Genomic DNA, 23,397 nt, shown 5'->3' with positions numbered 1-23,397 from the left:
GGGAGAGGGAGGCGAGGTCTAGCCTCACCCAGTGTCCGTTTTCTCTTTGGGAAATGTGGTCATTCTACTAATGCCTGCTGAGTTGAAAGGACCAGCACAGAGCCGGGCACCGTGTGCAACAGCGACGCTACCAAATCTTGAGAGCGCGAGTGTTGCAAACCCTTTTGCAACAGCTCTTTCTTTCCGGCAGTGCTGTGCGATTTGTGAAAGTGGTCTATGCAGCACTCTGCTCCGCTGTCTTGCAGCATGCTAGATCCTGAGGGCAGTGTGGAGCACAGGGCTTCCTCCTCCTTCTCCAGAGTTTTTCTCCTCTCTCTAGCCATGCTCCTCGCTGTAGCAGCGCTGCTTTTCTTAGCATTCGCCGCCTCGCAGCAGAAGGAGAACGATTTTTATACGTTTAAAGTGGTAAACATCAGGGGCAAGCTAGTCTCTCTGGAGAAATACAGAGGCTCGGTAAGTTTGCAGGGAGATTAGCAGCTGCTCTCATTGCAGACTATAACTAACCAGCCCATCTTTGCATGCTTGCATAAGGGAGTGGGGATCCAGAGATTGTACATTAACTTGCATGCATGCACGTTCATAGGCTCTCATTTGTGCATTTTGTGTAACTGATCTGGAGTATTGCTTGCATGTTTACTTTGAGATCGTTCCATAAGTTTCTGCATTATTTTAATAAAACGTTTGCCTAACCCCTGTGTGTGTGTGTCTGTTTCTTGGGCAGGCTGCTCTGTATACGTGGCACACGGGGCTGCTTGCCGTTCATTCACTATACATAGTACTCTATTATGTCTATTATTAATCACGAAAACATTTATCCGGGATTGGAAGCATGTGTCATTTTAAAGCAAAAGTCTGTACTGCAAGATATTTCCCCTTTTGAAAGACTTGACTTTTGCTGAATTTTGTTTGAAGCAGAAGGGGAAAATGAGGATGGTGTTTAATCAGTATGTCAAGGAATGCACCATAATAATCAATAAACGAAACTGAGAACATAAGCAAAGCAGATATTAATCTACAATGAAATCATAGACATTAAAGATAATGTGAGGAAAGGGGCAAGACAGCAGATCTGTTTAAAAACAATTCATTTAAATGTTACTTACATATTACTCAGGGAGTCCTAAATGAAACTCTCTCCCCAAAAGATGTACACATTTTCTCAAGTTCTTGCAATGTGATTACGATATAGTCATAAGGAAATTTTTCACAATTATGTATATTCAAAGGTTGATAAATAGCGTATGCACTTAGAAACTGTGAGGCAAATCAGGGTTGGTTCTTCGTGCTAGAATGGTGGAGAGAAAAGCAACTATAAACCAGGCTTTACTTGCCCGTATGCTCCAGCTTACTTGTGCTCCAGCTCTGGAGTGGCACAAGGCAGCTGGACTGTACCTGTGAATTTGGCTGTAAAAGTTAAAATTGGCAGGGAGGACCTAAGGTTGATGCTCAGGTCTTTAACTCATTAAAGATGTCACATGATAGCATTTTCCTTGGGTTTCTTTTTTAGTGTTCATTTATGAAAATATTAATAAAGTAAGAAAACAAGGAAATTTCCAGACAAAAAATTATGTTAAACTGAAGTTAAGGTTGAGAGTATATATCAGTAATTTAAGGGTGAAAAAATTGAACAAGAATATTGTCCAAAAATAAGCAAATTAGAAACCCAGAAAATTCAGAGTTAAGTTAAACTTTAAAAAACAATCCACACATGTTTAGAAATGAAAATGCACAGTGAAAGTACCCAAACATTTTAACTCAGTCCTGTAGTGATTCCATAAGGAAACTATTATGAACAAACCAAATATACTAATCTACCTTTATGGTCCCAGATTAGAGTTAGAGACTAGTCCAAGGTAGCAAAGCAAGTCAGTGGTTAGAACTCCAGGAACAGAACCAGGGTATCCTGACTCCCACTCCAGTGCCCCATCTAGTGGAGATATAGTGTCCTAATTTCATAGTGCTTTTTTGTAAATTTTTATGGCCAGAAGGGCCTGTTATGATAATCTAGTCTGTCCTGCATTATACAGGCTGTAGATTTCACCTAGTGATTACTGCATCTAGTGTAACATCTTCTGGTTGAATGAGAGCATTTCTTTGAGAAAGACAGAAACTTTTGATTTAAAGACTGCAAGTGATAAATCATGTACCACGTCCTTTGATAATCTATACCGATGGTTAAAAGTGTTTTATTTCCAGTTTGATTTTTTTAATAGACTGTTCTTGCAGAGAAAATGCCTGGCAGGGGCATGCAATGATCGGTTGCACATGTTTCATGCAAGGATTGTGCTCACTTGAGGACATTCTTGCATACTCTATTCCATGTCATTGTGCCACTTATATGTGATCCTTGTACTTTTGCCAATAGGAATGAGAGATTAAGTTAAAAATATCTAAGATCAAAAGGGAAGCTCCTTGGTGGATTTAGACTAAATGAGGCCCAGATCCAGTCTGACCAAAGCCCCCAACCCACCCACCAATTCAAACTGCGCTTAAGTGGTACATAGACCTCATGTTGGTCTCCAACATAGAGGATAATTTTATCCATTGCATACACATGTATTTGTTTGTTTCCAGGAGTACCCACAACTTGCTAAATGCTGTACAAACATAATACATTAATGTTTGTCTAAGTGTAGTTTAATATATAAATATATATATAACAATGTATAAATATATAATGTGGTGTCTCTCCCAGATGGACATAATCTATATGGGATACCATCAAATTGCTTGTTATTATACAGTAGTTGGCTTTTTTTTCAATAGTTTGTTCCCATAATTTCTTCCAATGGGTCTGTCAAGAGTCAATAAATGCTCTGACTGGAGCATATCTTGTCTGCAGGGCACCTGTTGCAGCTCTGGCTTTTAAAGGAGCAAATACCTTCTTCAGCTTCAGTAATTCAGAGCCAGAATCCCCTGGGAAGAAGTTGAGGAGGAAAACTCTCCAAGGTTACTCTTTTATGGAGTTCCTCACAAATCATTCTGTCAAAGGACTGAGGGTATTTGCCCCACTGCAGAATGAGCTGCAGTGCCCATTCCCACATCTCGTGCCTCTGCTCCACCTCTGGGTTTGCAGCTTTATTGTAGTTATGTAGTTAGCACTTTCTCTAGGGGTGACCAACCCCATGATCCCCCATAATGGAGGGCTCCTTACCACAGAAGTACTGGGGACGCATCATCTTTTCTTCTTTGTCTCAGCTGTCCCCACCTTGATCAGCACTCACTCAGCACAGGACCACCCAGTTCCTCAATGTGGTTCTCACATCCATGAGAGCCCTCCATGGGCTTCTTGTGAGAAGGGCAGGAGGAGAGGATGCCATGAAAGTGATGACCCCCTTTCTGAGTGGAACAGCAGAGATCTACATGTGGGGGGCCCCACCCTTCTCAATCCAATTGAAACTTGACTACTCATATGTGAATATTTAAATGAGATTAAAACAATAAAATCTCCCTTATCTCCCATCCTCTTGCTGGGGCTGGGCATTAGTGTCACATCCACATGCATCCTCTTTCAGAGATAGATAATGATTCTATGGTTAGAGTCTGTTGCACCATAAACTGTGAAGTCTTGTTTCCCTTTATTCCTGTAGCTAGCTCATTTTGTGCCTTTGCCTTTCTAATCTTGCCCCTGCATTCCTGTGTTGTTTGCCTATGTTCATCCTTTGTAATTTGTCCTAGTTTCCATTTTTTATATGACTCCTTTTTAGATCATGCAAGATCTTGCGGTTAAGCCAAGCTCGTCTTTTGCCACATTTTCTATCTTTCCTACCCAGCGGAATAGCTTGCTTTTGGTCCCTTAATAGTGTCCCTTTGAAATACTGCCAACTCTCCTCAGTTGTTTTTCCCCTCAGTATTGATTCCCATGGGACCTTACCTATCAGCTCTCTGAGCTTACCAAAATCCACCTTCCTGAAATCCATTGTCTCTAATTTGCTGTACTCCCTTCTACCCTTCCTTAGAATTGTTAACTGTATTGTGAACTTTCACAGAGCTCTTCTTCAGTTCTAGGATAAAACAGTAGTATTATATGATCTACCTACATTAGATATGAAGTGCGGTGAGCCACTCATAAAGAGCTATCAGAAAATAAGGAAATTTGTATCTTGAGGTATACAAGGAAAGCTCATATTTTATTTTAAAGGTTTTATTGGTCTCATTGTCACTGTACTCAGCAGAAACTGGGAGGCACTGTTTTTTAATCGCTACTGCACATATGTAGTAGTCAGCACTTCTTGGTTCCGGTCCCCTCTCTTCCACTTCTCTGCTGTGTAATTTTAGCCTCAATATACACATCTAGGTATAATACCACTTACCTACCTATTATACATAAGCCTCACCATAGTACACTTAGCTAACTAATTAATGTTAGTAACATGTTTTGAGAATTGTGAATGAAAGGCATTATACAAATTCAAAGTATTCTACTGCTGGGGGTAACATTAGGTGTTCTGCATGAATCAGATCTCTCTGTAATCTGAGAATTTAGTATTAGGTATAGAAAAAGTAAACATTTAATTACAAAGCACTGGATTTTTTGGATAATGATTCTGCAAACCAGTGTAATTTGACGTTTCTGGATAGGTCACTGTTGAGTATATAACCCAAGACCTGTGATTTATACAAGGCTCTGCTGCCTCAGCTAAAAATTCCACATATGTTAACTTGAAGCCAATAGTAAATTAATAAACCTCTGTGGTCCATCCACTAGAGAGCCATACTGTGTAAATGACTTACACCAGTATGTAATATTTTTTCCAATTTTGAGTTTAAGATTAGACTGCTTGGATTTTCTAAGTAAAAGAAGGAAAGTCTAGTATTGTAAGGGCCAACGAAGGCTAATGCATGTTGCAGCTTTATGAAAATATTTTTGGAAAAGTCAAGGATTAATTGTTTGCACTGTACACTAGATGGTGCACTTGACTCACATTCAAAGTTCCAGGACAGGGTAAGAGAAAAGGAAGCCTATATTAAGCTCACATGTTTTACTAAATATTAATGACTTAAATAATTAAAATTTTAGTGCCCACATGAGACAGTGACTTTTTTATAAAGAAAATTTTAAACACACTGCAAACAGATCAACTCATTTAATCTTCTGTAATGCAAGATAGAACCACTTAAAGATGACCTGCTAACAATTTTTTAAGAACTAGTTTTGTGCCTTTTTCGCTACTTTATGATGTTTTAAAAAGGCATGAAAGGGTTTCTATTTTTAAATTTTGTTTTGTCTGCTTTTTTATTTCCTCAAATCTCAAAATCCTAGTTTTATGGGAGACCCTCTGGAAGGTCTCAAAATGTGCATTGTGAGCACTCATGTTATTTGAAGGAGTTGTGCTAGCAAACACTTCTTTCTCCAAGATGTTAAGTCATTGAAGTTAAATAGATGTTGAAAAAAAAAATCAGGTTTGTATTGACAAAATTCTTTCAGGCCTTCTTTACAAATACTGTATATTATAATCAAGCAAAAATTACACGCATTTTTTCTTTGCAGGATATCTTTCACATTTCTTCACATACCCATAGAATTCTATACATTTTTTTATTCCTTTGTAGCCACCTGGAACAAATTGTTTATCAACCTTGGGCAGATTTTGGGTGGGGCATCACAGGGGCATTGCAAACTGCAATCCGCAGGCAGTTTAGTGTTCAATATGGTGTTCAATATAAAGAGTTCTGCAGAGGAGACAGGACCTTGCGCCCCTGAGGCAGGGAGTCAGAATTTTGTTTATTAACAGAGTGATTAACAGGTGATTAAGATAAGAAAGGGCTGCTAGGATGTTTCCTAAAGTTAAATGATCTGTTCCAAGGTTCATGAACTACAAAAAGTACGTAGCCTAAATGATAGAAAGTAATTGTAGATTTTTCTACAATTGTTGTATTCAAAAAGTAGTAAAGTTATTAATATTTCTTTGAGAAGATAACTGATTTTTAGACAAAAGAAATGTAGTAGATCTAATCAGTCAGTAAGGCATTTTATACAGTTCCACATGAGAAATTATTAGTTAAACTGGGAAAGATGGGGATTAATATGAGAACTGGAAGGTGGGTAAGGAACTGATTAAAGGGGAGACTGCAACAGGTCGTACTGAAAGATGAACTGTCAGGCTGGAGGGAGGTTACTAGTGGAGTTCCTCAGGGATCCGTCTTGGAACCAATCTTATTTAACATTTTTATTACTGACCTTGGCACAAAAAGTGGGCGCTTGCTAATAAAATTTGCAGATGACAAAGTTGGGAGTATTGCCAATATGGAGGAGGACCAGAATATCATACAAGAAGATCTGGATAACCTTGTAAACTGGAGTAATAGAAATGGGATGAAATTTAATAGTGCAAAGTCATGGCATTTAGGGACTAACAACAAGAATTTTTGCTATAAGCTGGGGACTTCTCAGTTGGAAGTAATGGAGGAGGAGAAGAAAGTCCTGGGTGTATTGGTTGATCACAGGATGACTATGAGCTATCAATGTGATGCGGCTGTGAAAAAGGCTAACATGATCTTGGGGTGCATCAGGTAAGGTATTTCCAGTAGAGACAGGGCAGTGTTAGTACCATTATACAAGGCACTGGTGATACCACATCTGGAATACTGCATGCAGTTCTGGTCTCCCAGGTTTAAGAAAGATGAATTCAAACTGGAACAGGTGGAGAGAAGGGCTACTAGGATGATCTGAGGAATGGAAAACCTACCTTATGAGAGAAAACTCAGAGCTTGGCTTGTTTAGCCTAACCAAAAGAAGGCTAAGGGGAGATATGATTGCTCTCTATAAATATATCAGAGGGATAAATACCAGGGAGGGAGGGGAGTTATTCAAATTAAGCACCAATGTGGACCCCAGAATAAATGGCTATAAACTGGCCATCAACAAGTTTACGTTTGAAATTAGGTGAAGGTTTCAAGCCATCAGAGGAGTGACGTTCTGGAGCAGCCTTCCAAGAGGAGCAGTGGGGGGCAAAAAACCTAACTGACTTCAAGACTGAGCTTGATAAGTTTGTAGAGGGGATGATATGACTGGACTGCCTACAACGGCATGTGGCCCATCATTGACTGCCTGAAGCAAAAATCCCCAATGGCTAGGACAGGACAGTAGATAGGGAGGGCTCTGAGTTACTACAGAGAATTCTTTCCGGTGGGTCTTGCCTACTTGCTCAGGGTCTAAGGGTAGGTCTATACTTACCGCCGGACCCGGAGGTAAGCAATCGATCTTCTGGGATCGATTTATCGCATCTTGTCTAGACGCGATAAATTGATCCCGGAAGTGCTCGCTGTCGACGCCGGTACTCCAGCTCGGCGAGAGGAGTATGCGGCATCGACGGGGGAGCCTGCCTGCCGCGTCTGGACCCACGGTAAGTTCGAACTAAGGTACTTCGACTTCAGCTACGTTATTAATAATAATAAAATAATAATAATAATATTCAGTTATTAACGTAGCTGAAGTTGCATACCTTAGTTCGAAGTGGGGGGTTAGTGTGGACCAGGCCTAACTGATCACCATATTTGCGGTTGGGAAGGAATTTACCCCCAGGTCAGATTGGCACAGACCTTGGGTGGGTTTTTTTTGCCTTCCTCTGCAGGATGTTATAACATGCAGGATTTAACTAGTGTAAATGGTGAATTCTCTGTAACTTGCAGTCTTTAAAGCATGATTTGAGGATTTCAGTAACTCAGCAAGAGCTTAGGGGTCTATTATAGGAGTGGGTGGGTGAAGTTCTGTGATCTGCAAGGTGCAGGAGGTCAGACTAGATCAGGGGTCGGCAACGTTTGGCACGCGGCTCGCCAGGGTAAGCACCCTGGCGGGCCGGGCCAGTTTTATTTACCTGCTGACGCGGCAGGTTCGGCCGATCGCGGCCCCCACTGGCCGCGGTTCACCGTCCCGGGCCAATGGGGGTGGCGAGAAGCGGCGCGGGTGAGCGATGTGCTGGCCGCGGCTTCTCGCCGCGCCCATTGGCCCGGGACGGCGAACCGCGGCCAGTGGAGGCCGCGATCGGCTGAACCTGCCATGTCAGCAGGTAAATAAAACTGGCCCGGCCCCTGGCGAGCCGCGTGCCGAACGTTGCCGACCCCTGGACTAGATGATCATAATGGTCACGTCTGACTTCAGTAAGAGTATCGGAGTAAATATGCTTTTAAAACAATTTTAAACCTAACCAGTGTCACTTAAGTGACTTGCCACAAGATGTCAGAACATGTTAGTATTAGAGCTGAATGGGTTTAATTTTCTTTCTTGATATAGAAATTAGATACAATGCTCCTGTCAGATAATTTCTAAATTATCTGCAAAACCCCTCCCCCACACACACACTAGGGTTTTCAGTTGCTTAAGTTCTCCCCCCCCCCCAAAAAAAAATCAATCTGAAACAGCACTCCTGTGGGCAGGCACGGAATTTGCCCACACACACATGGCCCTGTTGGCCTGACTGGAGCCACCCCCATAAATATAGAAGTCATATATGCCTATTGTATTTTGATTCCAGTAGTAGGGATTACCAATGAACACTTACCTATATTACAGGCTTGTTGTGAGGCTGAAATCATGATCATAAAGTGGTTTAATATCCTTCTATGAAAGGAACCATGGGCTGTGGGTATCGAAGGCCAGGGGCCCAGTGCTCAGGCCAGCTAGCAGGGGGGGCGGAGGAGAGGACTTAGGGCTAGCCTCCCCAAGGGGGGCTCACCTGCCACCCATGAAAGGAACTGCATGCAAGTGCAAAGGATCAGGATCATAACAAAATTTGGTCTTTGTTGTAATCAATGTAAACTATTGTTAATAATGGTTGGTAAGAATAAGTTGCTCAAGCATAATTAAACTTTCAATAATAGGTTGGTGTTCGATTTATTTTAGGACTGTCAAACGATCAAAAAAATTAATCATGATTGAGGCTACATTTTAGTCACCGGTATTTTTAGTAAAAGAGTCATGGACAGGTCATAGGCAGTAAACAAAAATTCACAGCCTGTGACCTGTCCATGAATTGTATTATATACCCCTAACTAAGACTTGGGCTGGGACCCCCACAGGTGCTCTGTGAGGTGGGGGCAGCCCAGGACCCCTGCTGGTGCTGGGGAGGGGAGGGGGCTCAGAACTCCCACCGGTGCTGCGGGGGGAAGGGTTGGTGGGGATGGCTGGCTCCCTACCAGGTTCTGCATGTCCCTGCAGCTCCTAGGGAGAGGGAAGGCCAGGGGAGCTCCCCACACTGTCCCTCGCCACTTTTTTTTGCATAACTGCACTCAAAAACAAAACAATGCAAAACTTCAGAGCCTACAAGTCCACTCAGTCCTACTTCTTATCTTAGCGATTGGCTGAACAAAACAAGTTTGTTTACATTTACAAGAGATAATGCTGCCTGCTTCTTATTTACAGTGTTACCTGAAAGTGAACAGGCATTCGCATGGCACTGTTGTAGCCAGCATTGCAAGGTATTTACCTGCCAAATATGCTAAACATTCGTATGCCCCTTCATGCTTCAGTCAGCACTCCAGAGGACATGCTTCCATGCTGATGACTGGTTCTGCCCAAAGCAGTGCAGATGGACACATTCATTTTCATCAGCTGAGTCAGGTGCCACCAATAGATTTTCTTTTTTTGATGTTCCAGGTTCTGTAATTTCCGCATCAGAGTGTTGCTCTTTTAAGACTTTTGACATCAGGTTCTACACCTCATCCATCAGAATTTGGAAGGCACTTCAGATTCTTAAACCCTGGGTAGAGTACTGCAGCTATCTTTAGAAATCTCATTTTGGTACCTTCTTTGCGTTTTGTCAAATCTGCAGTGAAAGTGTCCTTAAATCGAGCAACATATGCTGAGTTGTCATCCGAGACTGCCATAACACAAAACATGGCAGAACGTGGGTAAAACCACAGAGCAGGAGACATACAATTCTCCTCTAAGGAGTTCAGTCACAATTTTAATACATTTTTTTTTAAATGAGCATCAAAAAGCAAGACTACCATGTTCATTCAGTCTGTATCTATATGCTGATACTTGGAAAGTTAGCTAGATGGCACCAGAACATACTTTGTATGCCAGTGAATAGGGATTCCTAGATTGTGCCTTGTTGTCACAAACCATTAAGGATTATTAAAATCAACTTTTGCTTTATGAGTTTGTTTTTCCTGAAAGAAAACCAAGGGAGGATGTAGAAACCAGTTTTAAACACTGTATTGTGATCATCTATACTGTGTATGTGCATCATTGCCCTCTATTAGGTGAAATTAGAACTGCCCAACTGCAGGGTATAGACCAGGGGTCTCCAAACTTTTTATCTTGTGCCCCCCTTACCCCTACCCACCACCACCATGGCCCCCTTAAGCCACAGCTGGGAGCAGGGCCTTGGTGAGGGCCAGGGTTGTGGCCGGGGGCAAAGGCCCGAGCAACAGCCAGGAGCCAGAACCAGGAGCACAGCTGGGACAGAGCTGGGGCTCCCTCCCCACGCCCTATGAGGGTGGGCCTGGGCCCCACCATGCCCCCCAAACATTCCTCTGTTCCCTCCTCCCCCCCCCCCAGAGCGCACATCCCACAGTTTGGGGACCACTGCTATAGACCTTAACCTTATAACAGCTAAAGGTGTTCTCACTCAAGTGAATGGGGCCTATGCTTTTGGAGCAGGAGAACTTGGGTGAAGTTCTGCTGTGACATTCTGAATGGCCACAATGTCCAGTATAATGGCACCCATGAATTCTTGGTGGCTAAGAATTTGTTACACTATATTTATTGTACAATCTGCAATCATTTTATTTTTCCCTTCAACTACACCAAATTTTGATGTGCTTTATTGATTGGCCAATGATATTTCATAGTGAATTTTATAGCAGGGGGAGGGAAGGCTCTGAGTGAATTTTTAGTGCTCAGGAAAGGTGCTGGGGTGACAGCCCTGAACCCCTCTGCTCATCCACACAACAGAAAGGTATAGCATGGGAGTGGTAGCTATGCAGGAGGTGAGATGGTATTTCTTTCATTCTCCATGGCGCCTTTCTGATGTGCCAGTGATGGTAGCCATGTAGACACCTGTCCACTAGGATTTGGCCTGAGATTGCCAATTCATTTCATATTGGCTACAAAATAGCAATACATAGCTACTATTGATTTGGTCTGGAATTGAACTGACAACCCTCAGATAACTAGATGTGTATTATTTCGTTACTTATACCCTGAGCCATCCAGTTCCAACTCCCAGCCCTCTCTAGAAATGACTAAACTATCTTTCTTCATAAAAGAAGTACGAAACAACCCCCCAGCCCACCCCAATAAGCAATACCAGCACATTTGCTCCCTGGCTAAAGCTACAGCTAGCAGATTTTTCTGAAAAGCCATTCTTCATGATTTGGAAATAAAGGTTTATAATAGAAACATGAACTGAATGGAAATGGTCAAAAAAATAGGGGATAAAGTTGAGAAAATTGTGTCTTTTTAATAGAAAACCTTCAAAAAAACAAAAACGAAAAACCCAAAACCTTTTGACCAGTTCTAACAGATGCTGGAAGGAGGCCTTTCACAAATAAAATCCTGTGGAACCAATTATCCTCTCAGTTGTGCACTGACTGCCCCCATTGTGTATAGGAGAAGTCTAATTTCTTCTTGTCTTTCCTCTCATTACACTCCACTTGTTTCCTTTTCTGACTAGAGAGCTCCTAGTCTTCCCTGACTCTAGGCATGATCCTTATCAAGTCTATAGTGTCATGCTAGACCTGCTAAGTAACAAACTTCCCGGCTGCCTGCCATCTCTCAGGGACAATTAAGGGATAACTTCAATAGGTTCTGAAGGATGCCTTGTTTGGCCTTTCTTATCCTCAGTGATGACAACCACTAAGATTTTAACAGGAGGAGGGTTGTTGGGGGGGAAAACTGCCCAACAGTTTCTTCAGGCTATGGGGGATGATTGATTAAACAAGCCATTATTTGTATGGCCTAGCAGTCCAAGCCATGGATCGGGACCCCATTGTGCTAGGTTCTGTACAAACTGAACAAAAAAAGACTGTCCCTGTCCTAAAGAGCTTATGCAGCGATAGGCCTGAATCCAAACAGCTCTAAACTGTAGGAAAGGTCAGGACTGGATCCCAACTTTGTAACTCAGGTCCATCTTAAGTGATAAACACCTCAGAAGAGAACCAAAGCCTCTCTACATGCCATATTCAGGGTGCATGAGACTGTGTCCTCTTGTGTGCTGTGCCAACATATCACTAAGCAGTAGGGCTCAGAATAGTAGTCATTGCTGATACAGTAGAATGGTGTAGGAATGCCATGATTTGTGTGTCATGCCTTTTAGAACTCTAGCTCTAATGAAAACTATTAGTATTAAACTTAAAAAATTATAATCACTAATGTTACCCTCTCACATAACTGCATAACCTTATCATCCTCACTTCCATCCTACCCTTTCACACCTTGCTCTTTATTTAGATTATAGGCTTTTCTAGGCATGGAATCTTTGTTCTGTGAAGTACCATCAACATATAATATATAGTATATGAGTTTATATACTAAAATAAACACACTGTATGCATGTACATATGTAATAATAGAACTCAAAGCTTGTCTAATGAATATTCTATTGGTAAGAGCACAAAACCCGGAGTCAGGATTCTTGGGTTCTATTTCCAACTCTGCTACTCACTTGCTATATGAGCTTGGTCAGGTCAATTAACAATGTCTGGTCTATACTACAATATATCCCTATATCAGTATAACTAGGTCACTCGGGAGTGTGACAAACCCACACCCTGAGGCTACGTCCTCACTACGGGGGGGTGGGAGGGGTGTCAATTTAAGATACTCAAATTCAGCTACGCGAATAGCGTAGCTGAATTTGACGTATCAGAGCCGACTTACCTTGCTGTGAGGACGGCGGCAAATCGACCTCCGCCGCTCCCCCGTCCTGCGCTGGTGGAGTACAAGCGTCGATTCGGGGATCGATTGTCGCGTCTCATAATTTGATCCGAGAGATTGATTTCTACCCGCTGATTCAGGCGGGTAGTGAAGATGTAGCCTAAGTGACATAGTTATACTGACTTAACAACCACATGTGGACAGCGCTATGTCAGTGGGGGAAGCTTCTCCCGCCAACATAACTACCACCTTACAGGGAGGTGGATTAACTACACTGATAGGAGAGCTCTCACTGTTTGTGATCTCACAGTGGTCATGTGAAACTCGATACATTAATTTGTGCAACACTTTGAGCTCTTTGGTTCAAAGGTACAATTAATCTGCCCTGATTTATATCCTGTATGTCCTCATTGAGTTCAGTGGGGCTGCACAGGTGTAAGCCTAGTAGGATTTGGCCTGGTATCCTAACTCTTTTCTACAATATACTTGAATTAAATCTAATATTTTAACTGGTGAATTTAATTGATTAACACTTATAAAGTGCTATTTAAAGTGAAAGTTTGTAGCATTATGCAGATAACATGCAGCACTGCATAAGTGCAGAGTATTGTTATTAATAGAACATCTGAAAGATCTATAGCAATTGGCTTTAATTGCCTCCAAAGAAAACAAGAGGAGGGTTATTTTAGTCAGCGTGAGTTGTAGTTCTCCCTTGCAGCAGCTGAAAGAATACAAAATGTTTAGGAGATTTTAGAGTAAGGATTAAATATTAAAAAAAAATCTTCAAAGCACATTTGGAGCCTGCATTAATAAGAACTTCCACTATGATTTGGAATTTTAGGGCTGTTTTGTGAACTCAAATAATTTAACAAAAAGTACTTGGAGTTCAAATACAGATCAGGAAAGTAACACATGGACAAATTCTGCTCTCAGCAGCCCCATGGAAATCAGTGGGATTAAGAATAGAATTTAGCTCCATGGGCAGATGTGGCCATAGTTGGTGGAAACATGTGTGACTCAGCTGATTTCAGCAGAGTTAGATCTGCTTACACCAACTTACAACAAGACTGACTCTGGCTCTTTGGCTCCACATGTCCTAACTTTGAACCCCAATCCCAAACCAAGGCAGTCAATGGTGAAACTCCTGTTCATGTCAATTGGAGCAGGATCAAATTTTCTTATTCAAACATGTAAAAAGAGTATAAGAGCTTCATTTCACTGGGCCAGGACATTCTCTACCTCTATGACTGGCATATTTGAGACCTGTGTGTATATCTACACACAAAGAATGAGGGAATGCTTCCTACATGGCCTCATTTCTCCCCTCCTCACTCCTGCAGGTGCAACATTGGTAGGTGGCTCTACTGAGGTTTGGGGACAGGCAGCATGATCTTGCTATGCCTCCAGACTCTGTGGAGGGTACTTCCTGATTTTAGCGATCTGTCTATAAAGCACTGTGTGTAAGATACATCAGGCCTGGGAAAGGTCTCCCCCATGGATCATTTGCAGAATCTGCTTAACAATGATTTACAACTTGAGGCTGTGCTATTGTTCAAGTGAAGCCCTGCTATGCTGCACACCCACCCAACAGCAGGGGCTCCAAAGGCAATGGCACGTGGGAGAAGTGATGTGGCCCACAGAATGTACATTTATAACAATTTCATTGTCTAATCAAATAGTCTAGAAGCTCAAAGATGATGGAAGATGAAGTTAGAAAAATTCCAACTGGAAAAAAGATGCACATTTTTAAGGTTAATTGACTATTGGGATAGCTTCCCAAGGGAAGTGGTAAATTCACCACCACTTGGAGTCTTTAATTGAGACTGGATAGCTTTCTGAAAGATATGCTCTAGTTCAACCACAACTTAGTGGGCTTGATGCAGTAATCACTGAGTGAAGTTTATGTCTCATGTTATGTTGTTCAAGCTACATTATCACGATGGCCCCGTTACCCTTAAGATTATCAATCTATATTGACAGTGGTAAGTGCATCAGTTGATTCAGGGTCAATGCTGAGAGGGAAGTTGTTGCACATTTAAAAACATTTGAAAGACCTACAATAATTAATATGCACCAAACCTCATCTGAACAGTCATTTCTTTACATGTGCTGGATTGTTTATACTATAGTGAATGTTTAGAAAATGCCCAGGAGACAGGACAGAGGAGATGCTGGTTTTTCTGACAAGAAGAATGAAAACACCCAAGGAATTTAGGATGAATTATATCAGCATGGATGCTACTTCTAACTTCAATAAAGTGAATATTTAAAAACTAAGTCTCCCTAAATAATCAAAAGAATTTGAAACAGTGTCAAACAGTAGCAAGATGCTCAATCCTGGTCCATTGAAGATTCTCAACATGGATATTTTTATTCTGCTGAGAATGATCTCCAGTCAAGCGTCCTTGGTGGAAGCTTATGTCAAACAGATATGCAGTATGTTTTTAATCTCTTGTGTTTAGGTATCTCTTGTCGTCAATGTTGCAAGTGAGTGCGGATTTACAGATAGCCACTACAAAGCTCTACAACAGTTACAGAGAGACCTTGGCTCACATCATTTTAATGTGCTGGCATTCCCATGTAATCAATTTGGGCAGCAAGAGCCAGACAGTAACAAAGAAATTGAGAGCTTTGCCCGAAAGACTTATGGTGCCTCCTTTCCTATGTTCAGCAAAATTGCAGTCACAGGTGCTGGTGCTAATGCTGCCTTCAAATATTTAATTGGTAAGTAATATCTAGAGCAGCTATATCTAAGGAGGTAAGTTGCTGGCATTGAATTAATCTGATCTGGCAAGACTTTTATAAGGATTATTTATAGTGTTCATGATAGCAAATGTGCCTGATAGGGTTATTTTAATAAACATGTATGTGAAATAATCATATCTAATGCCTATCCAAATACAGATTCAGAATGTCTAGAAATTCAAATTCGGTGTACATGGGAGTGTAAAACATTCCCTCTGTACCTGATCACAGGGTCATGAACATGGGCAGCTGTGCCTGGTTTTCTCCACTTAGCAACCATTTCTCCAGAGAATCCATGTCATGACACATCTGGGGCTGCCACAGGTCAGATTTTATGAGATGCATTACCAGATCTGTAGGGTGAGAGGAGGCAAAATGTCCTCAGTATCCATCTGAACCCCTCACTTTCACAAGCTTTGCATTCACTCACAAAACAGTGCAACCAGGTGCTGATAGTGATTTCCTGGAAAAATTTCTTCCATGTTCCTCACAAGGAATATGGAACAACCAAACTGTAGAATCCATCCAGCTATTTGTACAAGAGCCAATGCATGCTAGGAGAGGAGTCTTTGGGAGTTTTTGTTGGTTCCTGGCAGACAGCTAAGAAACCTTCAATAAAGCAGGTTCTTCTTATCTGAGCACTATATTTTTCTGCATAGGTTGAATGCTCCAAACACCATTCAAATACTGAACTGAAATCAGAATCTTCAGCCAACATTCAGGGAATTTTTTAGGAAGGGAGACAAATCTAATCAAACCCACCACCACATGACCGCACATTGAGTCTCACCTCCTCTACCCAGGAACAGTGTTCCTCCCACATTCTCCCATGGATTTACAGCAGAGTTCTTTGTACTACTTTTGGCTGCCACATGCAGTCTTCCAGAGCTGACATTTCTGCAGATCATAGAATATCAAGGTTGGAAGGGACCTCAGGAGGTCATCTAGTCCAACCCCTCAAAGCAGGGCCAATCCCCAGACAGATTTTTACCCCAGATCCTAAGTAGCCCCCTCAAATCCCATTCTTCCCCAATGCTCCACATGCAGCATGAGGCTGTTAGAGGTGGTACAGTCACCACTGTAATGTGAAAGGACAGTCACCAGCATAAGCCTGGCAGTGCACTGTGACAGGAAACACTCACCTCTCATTAGTGCCTCCTGTTGGTTGTGTATGAACCTGCACTTTCTCTCTCTGCTCCCACCACCCCTTTTCAGCTGTTCATCTCATCAGGTGGGTCTTCACTGGTCCAGCTCTCTGGCCAAATCACACAGTCAATGTGCATGAACAAATCCCTTCCAGGGTAAGAGGTCCAAACAGGGCCTGTCCCTGTGCCCTTGTTAAAATCTTTAGCCATGTCTCTATGCTCAGTCCTCAGCCCCTTCTGGACTGGCTTTAAGACCGTGCCTGCCCTGGTCTAGAGCAGTGCCTCCAGGGCTTTCTCCCTGGAGACTCTTTGCCATAAGAGTTCTTATTGCCCCAGCTGGGTCACTCCTTCAAGTTCAGCTCCCTTCCAGGGGACAGGGAGTAACAAAGTTCAACAAATGGTTGGCCCTCTTCAGGGTCTTCAGCCCCATCCTTGAGTCCTTTAAGTTCCATCCCTGGGCTTGGGCTACTAAACAAAACATGCCCCCTTCTCAGGGTATTGGCCACTTTGCCAGTGGCAGAATCCAGGCCTGTCCGCTATCTAGGTCCCAACCCAGGGACCCTACAAATAGCAGCTACACACTGCTTCCTTTAATAGTTGTTGCTGCTGCTATTCTCTAGGCTGCTTCCCACATAGCCCCTTCCTCTTCACCTTTACCTCAGGGCTGAAGTTCTCTACGCTTCTCCTGCCGCACCAAATGCCATGTCCACCAGAGCCCATCTTCTGTATCTCTCTTGAGCTCTAGCAAGGCACACCCTTCCTTGCTCCTCTGGTCCTAGTTAGGGACAGCACTGCACACAGCCCCTGCGGCTCCTTTTATCTGAGCCTGCTGCGCTCTGATTGGCTGCTTCCCTGCAGCCTTTCTAGGCAGACCTGGAGGACTCACCTTCGCTGCTCCTTTTCTGGGGCAGGGTGTGGAAGGACCATGAGGCCTCCAGCAGGGGGCTCAGAGAGCCTGGTACACCCTGTCACATGCACCTTGGCAATTTGTCTGATTCCACGTGGGGGTTTGGCCCAGAAGTGGCAAGAGATGTAACCTTGTCCCAAATGAAGCATGTATGGCTCTGGACCTGCACGTTCTGTGCTCCTATCTTAAGACCTCACATTTATGGGCAGAAACTCCTGCCCTTATTCTAAAATGCATTCCTGAACTTTTCCATTTGATATAATAAAATCATAGAGGTTATTCAGAGAATAACCCAACCTCTAACTAATGAGAGTGAGGAAGAAACTTCTCCTAGGGGGTAGGTTATTCCATTATTTCCTACTGCGGAGTTTCTTGAAACATTCCTCTGAAGCATCTGGTAATGGCTACTATCAGAGATAGCCTACTGGACTAGATAAGCCATTAGTCTGCTCTAATATGGCTGTTCCTAAGTCCGTCTCCCTGCCAGTGCATGATTGTTCCAAATAGTATATTTTCTGGTACTTTCTCCTGTCTATATGCCTTAAGTGATTGAGCTTCTACTAGTTCCCATGGTAGAGTATTCCACAGTCTAATATATCTTCCTGTCAGGAAATCCCTCCTGATATTCAACCTAATGTTTTCCCCTTGATTTTATGTACTTTCTTTCCTTAAGATGCTAATCAACACATCATCATACTCAAATATGAGGAACTGGTTCATGTGGTTTTCTCTTCTGTTTGTATTTTCTTTTCCTTCACAGAATCCACAGGAGAAGAACCAACCTGGAACTTCTGGAAGTACCTGGTAGCCCCTAATGGGAAAGTAGTAAAGGCTTGGGACTCAACTGTCACTATTGAAGAAATAAAACCTTACATCACTGAACTTTTGAGGAAAATCATCCTGAAACAGAAAGATGAACTGTGACTTTCAAAAGTCCCATCATATCTATTATACCTTGATTGATAATTAGGACTGCAATTTGACTGTTCACATTCCAAAAGAGGAAATAGAGGGACAGAAAATCATTATGACTAATTGAAGTTTTTCCAATCATCCTAAGAATACAGGAAACAATAACTGAATGTGGTAAAAGGCGATTTAACTTAGGCTTGTGCTATCATTCTAAAGTGATTGAATTGAATTTGTGCCTTCTTGGAAAGAAAATCATTTGTTTATCTTACTATCTGAAATCATCAATTGTTGATGATATTATGAAGAGCCAGTTAGGATTTTTTTGGCAGCCAGGCTCAGTTCAGCTAGAGTTTCCTTAGAGAGACCTTACTAGCAACTGCAATTCATTTGTCATGATTTTGACCATGAATTTCATTTAAAAATGCAACCCAAAGTAGAAGAGTGCACTTGGCGTAGTGTGGACACAGTTATAAGGGGCAGGCAAAAATAGGTTTCCTCAAACCAGACACACTTATAATGATATGTGTCTGCTTAGTTATAAAGGACAGACACTTCACTTTCTCTCTATTTGTGTTATGGGTAACTGGGGGAGAAGGGCATGGGGAGGTCTCATTTATAGAACTGAAATAAAAGACAAAATTTCCTACAAAAAGATTCTCCATAAGTTGTGTGAACTGTCTTTAAATTCTTTGTTTAAAAAAAGGTTGCTGAGTGACATTAGTACAGTCTGTGTAATTAATTTGAACATCTATAGGGCCAGATTCTCCTCTGGGTAAATCAATGTAGCACCATTAAAATCAATGAGTTAAGCTGATTTATCCCAGCTGAGAATCTACCCCTATTGTTAGGTTTCTTTTTTCAAAAAGTTTTTGTATTGTGCTTCATATTTTGATGTTTTGGGAGAAAGAACAATACTCATTTTGAGTCAGAGTTAAGGTGGTTGTGGTTGAGTGAAGGTGGTTTTGAAATCTGCTCGCACCATATGAATAATGTGTTTATTATGTGGGCAATATAAGATTAATTATGTCTTTGATTATTCACTTTTAAGTGATTTGTTTTGATAAATGATGTGATAGCCAAGGCCTCTATCACCCAGCAACTTTAATTATTTTTTAAATGTAGCCAAATGAAAGACAGCATTTTTAAACTTTTAAATAAATGGGATTGGACAGATTATTAAATTAAAGGAATGAGTGGTGCTGTCCAAGTTTAATGGCTTCTGCAGAGCCCTGCCTCATTCAAAGCACACCTGACAAAGGCACACACATTTACCATATAGCTAAGTTAGCCAAACATGCCTAGCACAGGCTACCTCCTTCATTCCAAATAGTAGTGAAAACTGCTCAGAGAGTTAGATACTTGTCAGACAAAGGACTAGAATCCACATACTTATGGCACTAATGCTTACTTCACTAGGGCACAGTGGTTCCAAGCCAAGTTACTGAACCTCTCAAAACCGTAGTTACCTGTTCTAAAAATACATGGCTAATAATAATAGTTTGGCCCTGCCTGAGTGCTGGTGTAATTTAGAGCAGCCTTGGGGTTGGTCTTGGGGTTACTCTAATGTTTGATCTGCTTCCCCAGGTCCCCTATGGAACCTGGGAAGCAGAGAATAGCCATATAAATATAGAAACATGTTCTCAATGTACCTGGTTGCATACACTAAATAAATAAATAAATGTACCTGGTACTCTTGGCAGGTGGTTGTGGTAGTGGTGGGGGGCGGGGAGGATTAGAGCATAGTCTGGGCCAGCTGGTGAGGCTCTTTATGTAGGGTATATTCTCAGGGGACTGTTTCTGCCAAAGCAGCATAAAGGGGCCTTAGTATAACAGAGAATTATATACCAGTACAGTATAAGGGGGCTGTAGCATAATAAAAAAAAATGAGATTCCTCAATCACTCAGTTCCTCAGTCAGGAAAATATCACAGTGGGGTCACATTCACCCTAGACCAAAGACGTGGATCATGCAGGAAGGAGAATCATTAAACCAGATCCTGACCTTTCCTTTAACTCTGGAAAGTAGCCTTGGCCAGTTCAGAGCTCTATGGTGAACATATTCTTAGTCACTGTGATATTTTTTTTCTCAGTTTCACTGACAGAATCGTGTCCAGTGATCAAGTAATGGAAATTTCTTACACATTTAACTATTTTTGCTTTTGAAAACTGCCTCTTGTCTAAACCAATGTTAAAATCTATGTTCAGTTTATAATTCAAATCTTGTGGTCTAATGTGATTGCATTGGGCAGATCTAAGGATACAGAGAAACATTAGAAAATGCAAAAACAACAAGGAGTCTGGTGGCACCTTAAAGACTAACAGATTTATTTGGGCATAAGCTTTCGTGGGTAAAAACCTCACTTCTTCAGATGCATCTGTAGATACCGACTAACACGGCTACCCCCTGATATTAGAAAATGCAAAATTTTCAAACTGGACACAGTTTAAAATGTTTTAATCTCAAAAGATACTTACTCAGTTTAATCAAAATGTTCAAAAAACATTCCAGCTGCCAGTAAGACTTAATCCTAATTATTTGAAAGCATGAAGATTTCTGTCTTTCTTGGGGAATAGGGAAGTGGGCAATAGGGAGAGGAAGTGATTGTTACAAGGAAGATTAAATCAGCCTTAACATTGGACTGTGACTGGAACCTTAAAAATGGCGATATTCTCCCCTCACTAATATAAAATTTCATAGACCTATTAAGCTGAGATAAAAGCTCTGTTACTTTAGCTCCAAAAGCACGAGGCTACTACCACTTAAGCTAAAACAAAGATCTCTGTTAGCTGTCACCTCTAGAAACACACGTAGGATATCTTTTTTAGCGTAGCCAACCAGTGGAGGGTAATATGCTCTCGCACACATGGGGTCTACACTACACAGTTAACTGAGGCTGTTACTGAGGTTTTAGCCTTACCGCTCCCTGCCATCCATACAGAAAAACTTCTGACCTGGGTTTGGAGGTGCTTTAAGCCTGGGTTAGCTTACTCAGGTGTCGGGGGTTAGAGCCGAGGCTCCACTTTAAAAATTATAGAATCATAGACTATCAGGCTTGGAAGGGACCTCAGGAGGTCATCTAGTCCAGCCCCCTGCTCAAAGCAGGACTAATCCCCTTAAGGTGGGTTGGAGCCTGCCTATTTTGCAATGAGGACATAGGCAAAATCATTTAAATGCTGATAGTCCTCCAATGCCTTCCCATAGTTTCCCCCCAAAAGAATACACAAGTTCTCCCACAGTTGACAGGGAAAGAATCCTAGAGCATCTCGACACAAAGAACCAAGGGGTACGCAATGCCTATCAATTGTGAGATAACTTTTCTACCCTTTGGGTGGAATTGTGGGAAGGCACGGAGGGCAATCAGAACTAGATAGTAAAATAAGGCATTATTTATAAAACAAGCTCTAGGGGCCAGCATGCTCCTAACCCTACGATGCTTAAAAAAATATATAATATTGCCAAGTTATAATATCGTTGACACGGTAAAGCTGGTTTGTGCTGCATAGTGTTTTTAAAATGGTAAAACAATAAACTTTTTAGCATTTTGCACACAGTGTAAACTCTTTCCAAATGGCTGTTGCAATCATATACGTTCATAATTATGCCAGTGTGCTCCAGTAGAATAAAGAGGGGGGGGTGTGTGTGTGTATGTGTGTGTGTACCACGATGCCTCCTGTCTTGCAACAGGGTGAGGAGCAGATGAATGGATGGAGAGGAAAGGGGAGATGCTAAAGCAATTGATGGTTCCTGCACCTGCACAGCTGCTGTTAGGGTCATGGATGCCTATCAGGAACAGTCCAAAAGGGTCAAAGCTGGAATTGCCTTGAGATTTGCACAAAGGCCAGGGGAACTGGAACCTGAACTGTGTTTTCTACTGCATCAGGCAAGCTGACATCATCTGAGAAAATCTGACGAGTTTTAAAAATAAATAAATAAAGGGGAGGGGGGGAATAAAAGGAAAAAACTGTGTGTGTGGGGGGGAAAGATAAGTAAAGGAGATGGAGGGGCAGATCACAGCCCCAAGGCAGAAGGGCAAAGAATCTCTGAGCCAGATGCAGTTGGAAATTGTGGAAATTTCCAGAATCAGGCACGATTGACACTAATTAACATGTTGAGTCCTACAAACTGATTTTAGACTAAAATGAAGGGCGTGACTTACACCTATGCAAGCAAGGAAAATTGGTGCTAGTGGGCGTGGCACATAGATACATGGGCATGTAGGAAGAAGAGAGCAGCAAGCCCCCAGGTCTTTTCTATTATTCAGTCTATTGCTAGATAAGTCATAGCACCTCAGGCAGTGACTTCATCACGCCTCACAAGTGAAGGAGAGTCAGGTATGTCTGTTATGTGGCAGGGAGATCACCAAGGAGAATCCAGGGTAATGGAAGAAAAGTGATTAATGTTTCAGTATGTGGTTCTCTTCCCTCTACATAAATACGGAAATAGTGTCCCAGCATGGTATTGGCAGGCATTATGCTGCTGAAAGTACTGTCCTTTGGGTGAGGTATATAACTGAGGCTCTGACTAGCACAGAGCACTCTTCACAAGAATAGGAACATTAGCCCCAGTGTCCTAGCCAAAGTTCAAGTGTGGTAATTAATACATTCTGGTTCCTTAAATTCCTCTTCACTTTCTGTCCTAAACTGGTGGCTAGTGATGCTGCACGGTGTTAAACAGCAGCTGCAGTCCACCTTACCAGTGGCAACAGTTTAGTGGTGGATGAAATGAATACTATGTAAGCTAGCACACTTAAATCCTTGATCCAGTAAAGGACTTGAATGCTTACATTTAAGTTAACAGAAATAGTCATGTGCTTAGAGTTAAGCATGTAACATGTTTAAATCCTTTGTTGGACGGAAGTCCTAGTT

The 23,397-nt window shown here is 42.0% G+C and overlaps 1 protein-coding gene across 1 annotated transcript; it reads left to right on the top strand.

Annotated features, from left to right (window-relative positions):
- The first annotated feature begins 56 nt into the window (after positions 1-56).
- LOC112103323 (glutathione peroxidase 7) lies at positions 57-20,870 on the top strand. Its single transcript, XM_024195026.2, has 3 exons — positions 57-453; positions 15,286-15,547; positions 18,381-20,870. The coding sequence occupies exons 1-3, from the start codon at positions 217-219 to the stop codon at positions 18,542-18,544; spliced, it is 663 nt and encodes a 220-aa protein (XP_024050794.1). The 5' UTR covers positions 57-216; the 3' UTR covers positions 18,545-20,870.
- The last annotated feature ends 2,527 nt before the right edge of the window (positions 20,871-23,397 follow it).

This window comes from Terrapene carolina, unplaced genomic scaffold, assembly GCF_002925995.2.
Source record: "Terrapene carolina triunguis isolate 2854851 unplaced genomic scaffold, T_m_triunguis-2.0 Scaffold103, whole genome shotgun sequence".
Lineage (NCBI taxonomy): Eukaryota > Metazoa > Chordata > Testudines > Emydidae > Terrapene > Terrapene triunguis.
This window is presented reverse-complemented; position numbering and strand designations above follow the sequence as displayed.

Excerpts from the sequence above, each read along its gene's own strand:
- LOC112103323 (XM_024195026.2), top strand. The coding sequence starts at position 217 with ATGCAGCACTCTGCTCCGCTGTCTTGCAGCATGCTAGATCCTGAGGGC. Across the intron at positions 454-15,285 it reads TGGAGAAATACAGAGGCTCG|GTATCTCTTGTCGTCAATGT; the intron begins GTAAGTTTGCAG and ends TCTTGTGTTTAG. Across the intron at positions 15,548-18,380 it reads TGCCTTCAAATATTTAATTG|AATCCACAGGAGAAGAACCA; the intron begins GTAAGTAATATC and ends TTTCCTTCACAG.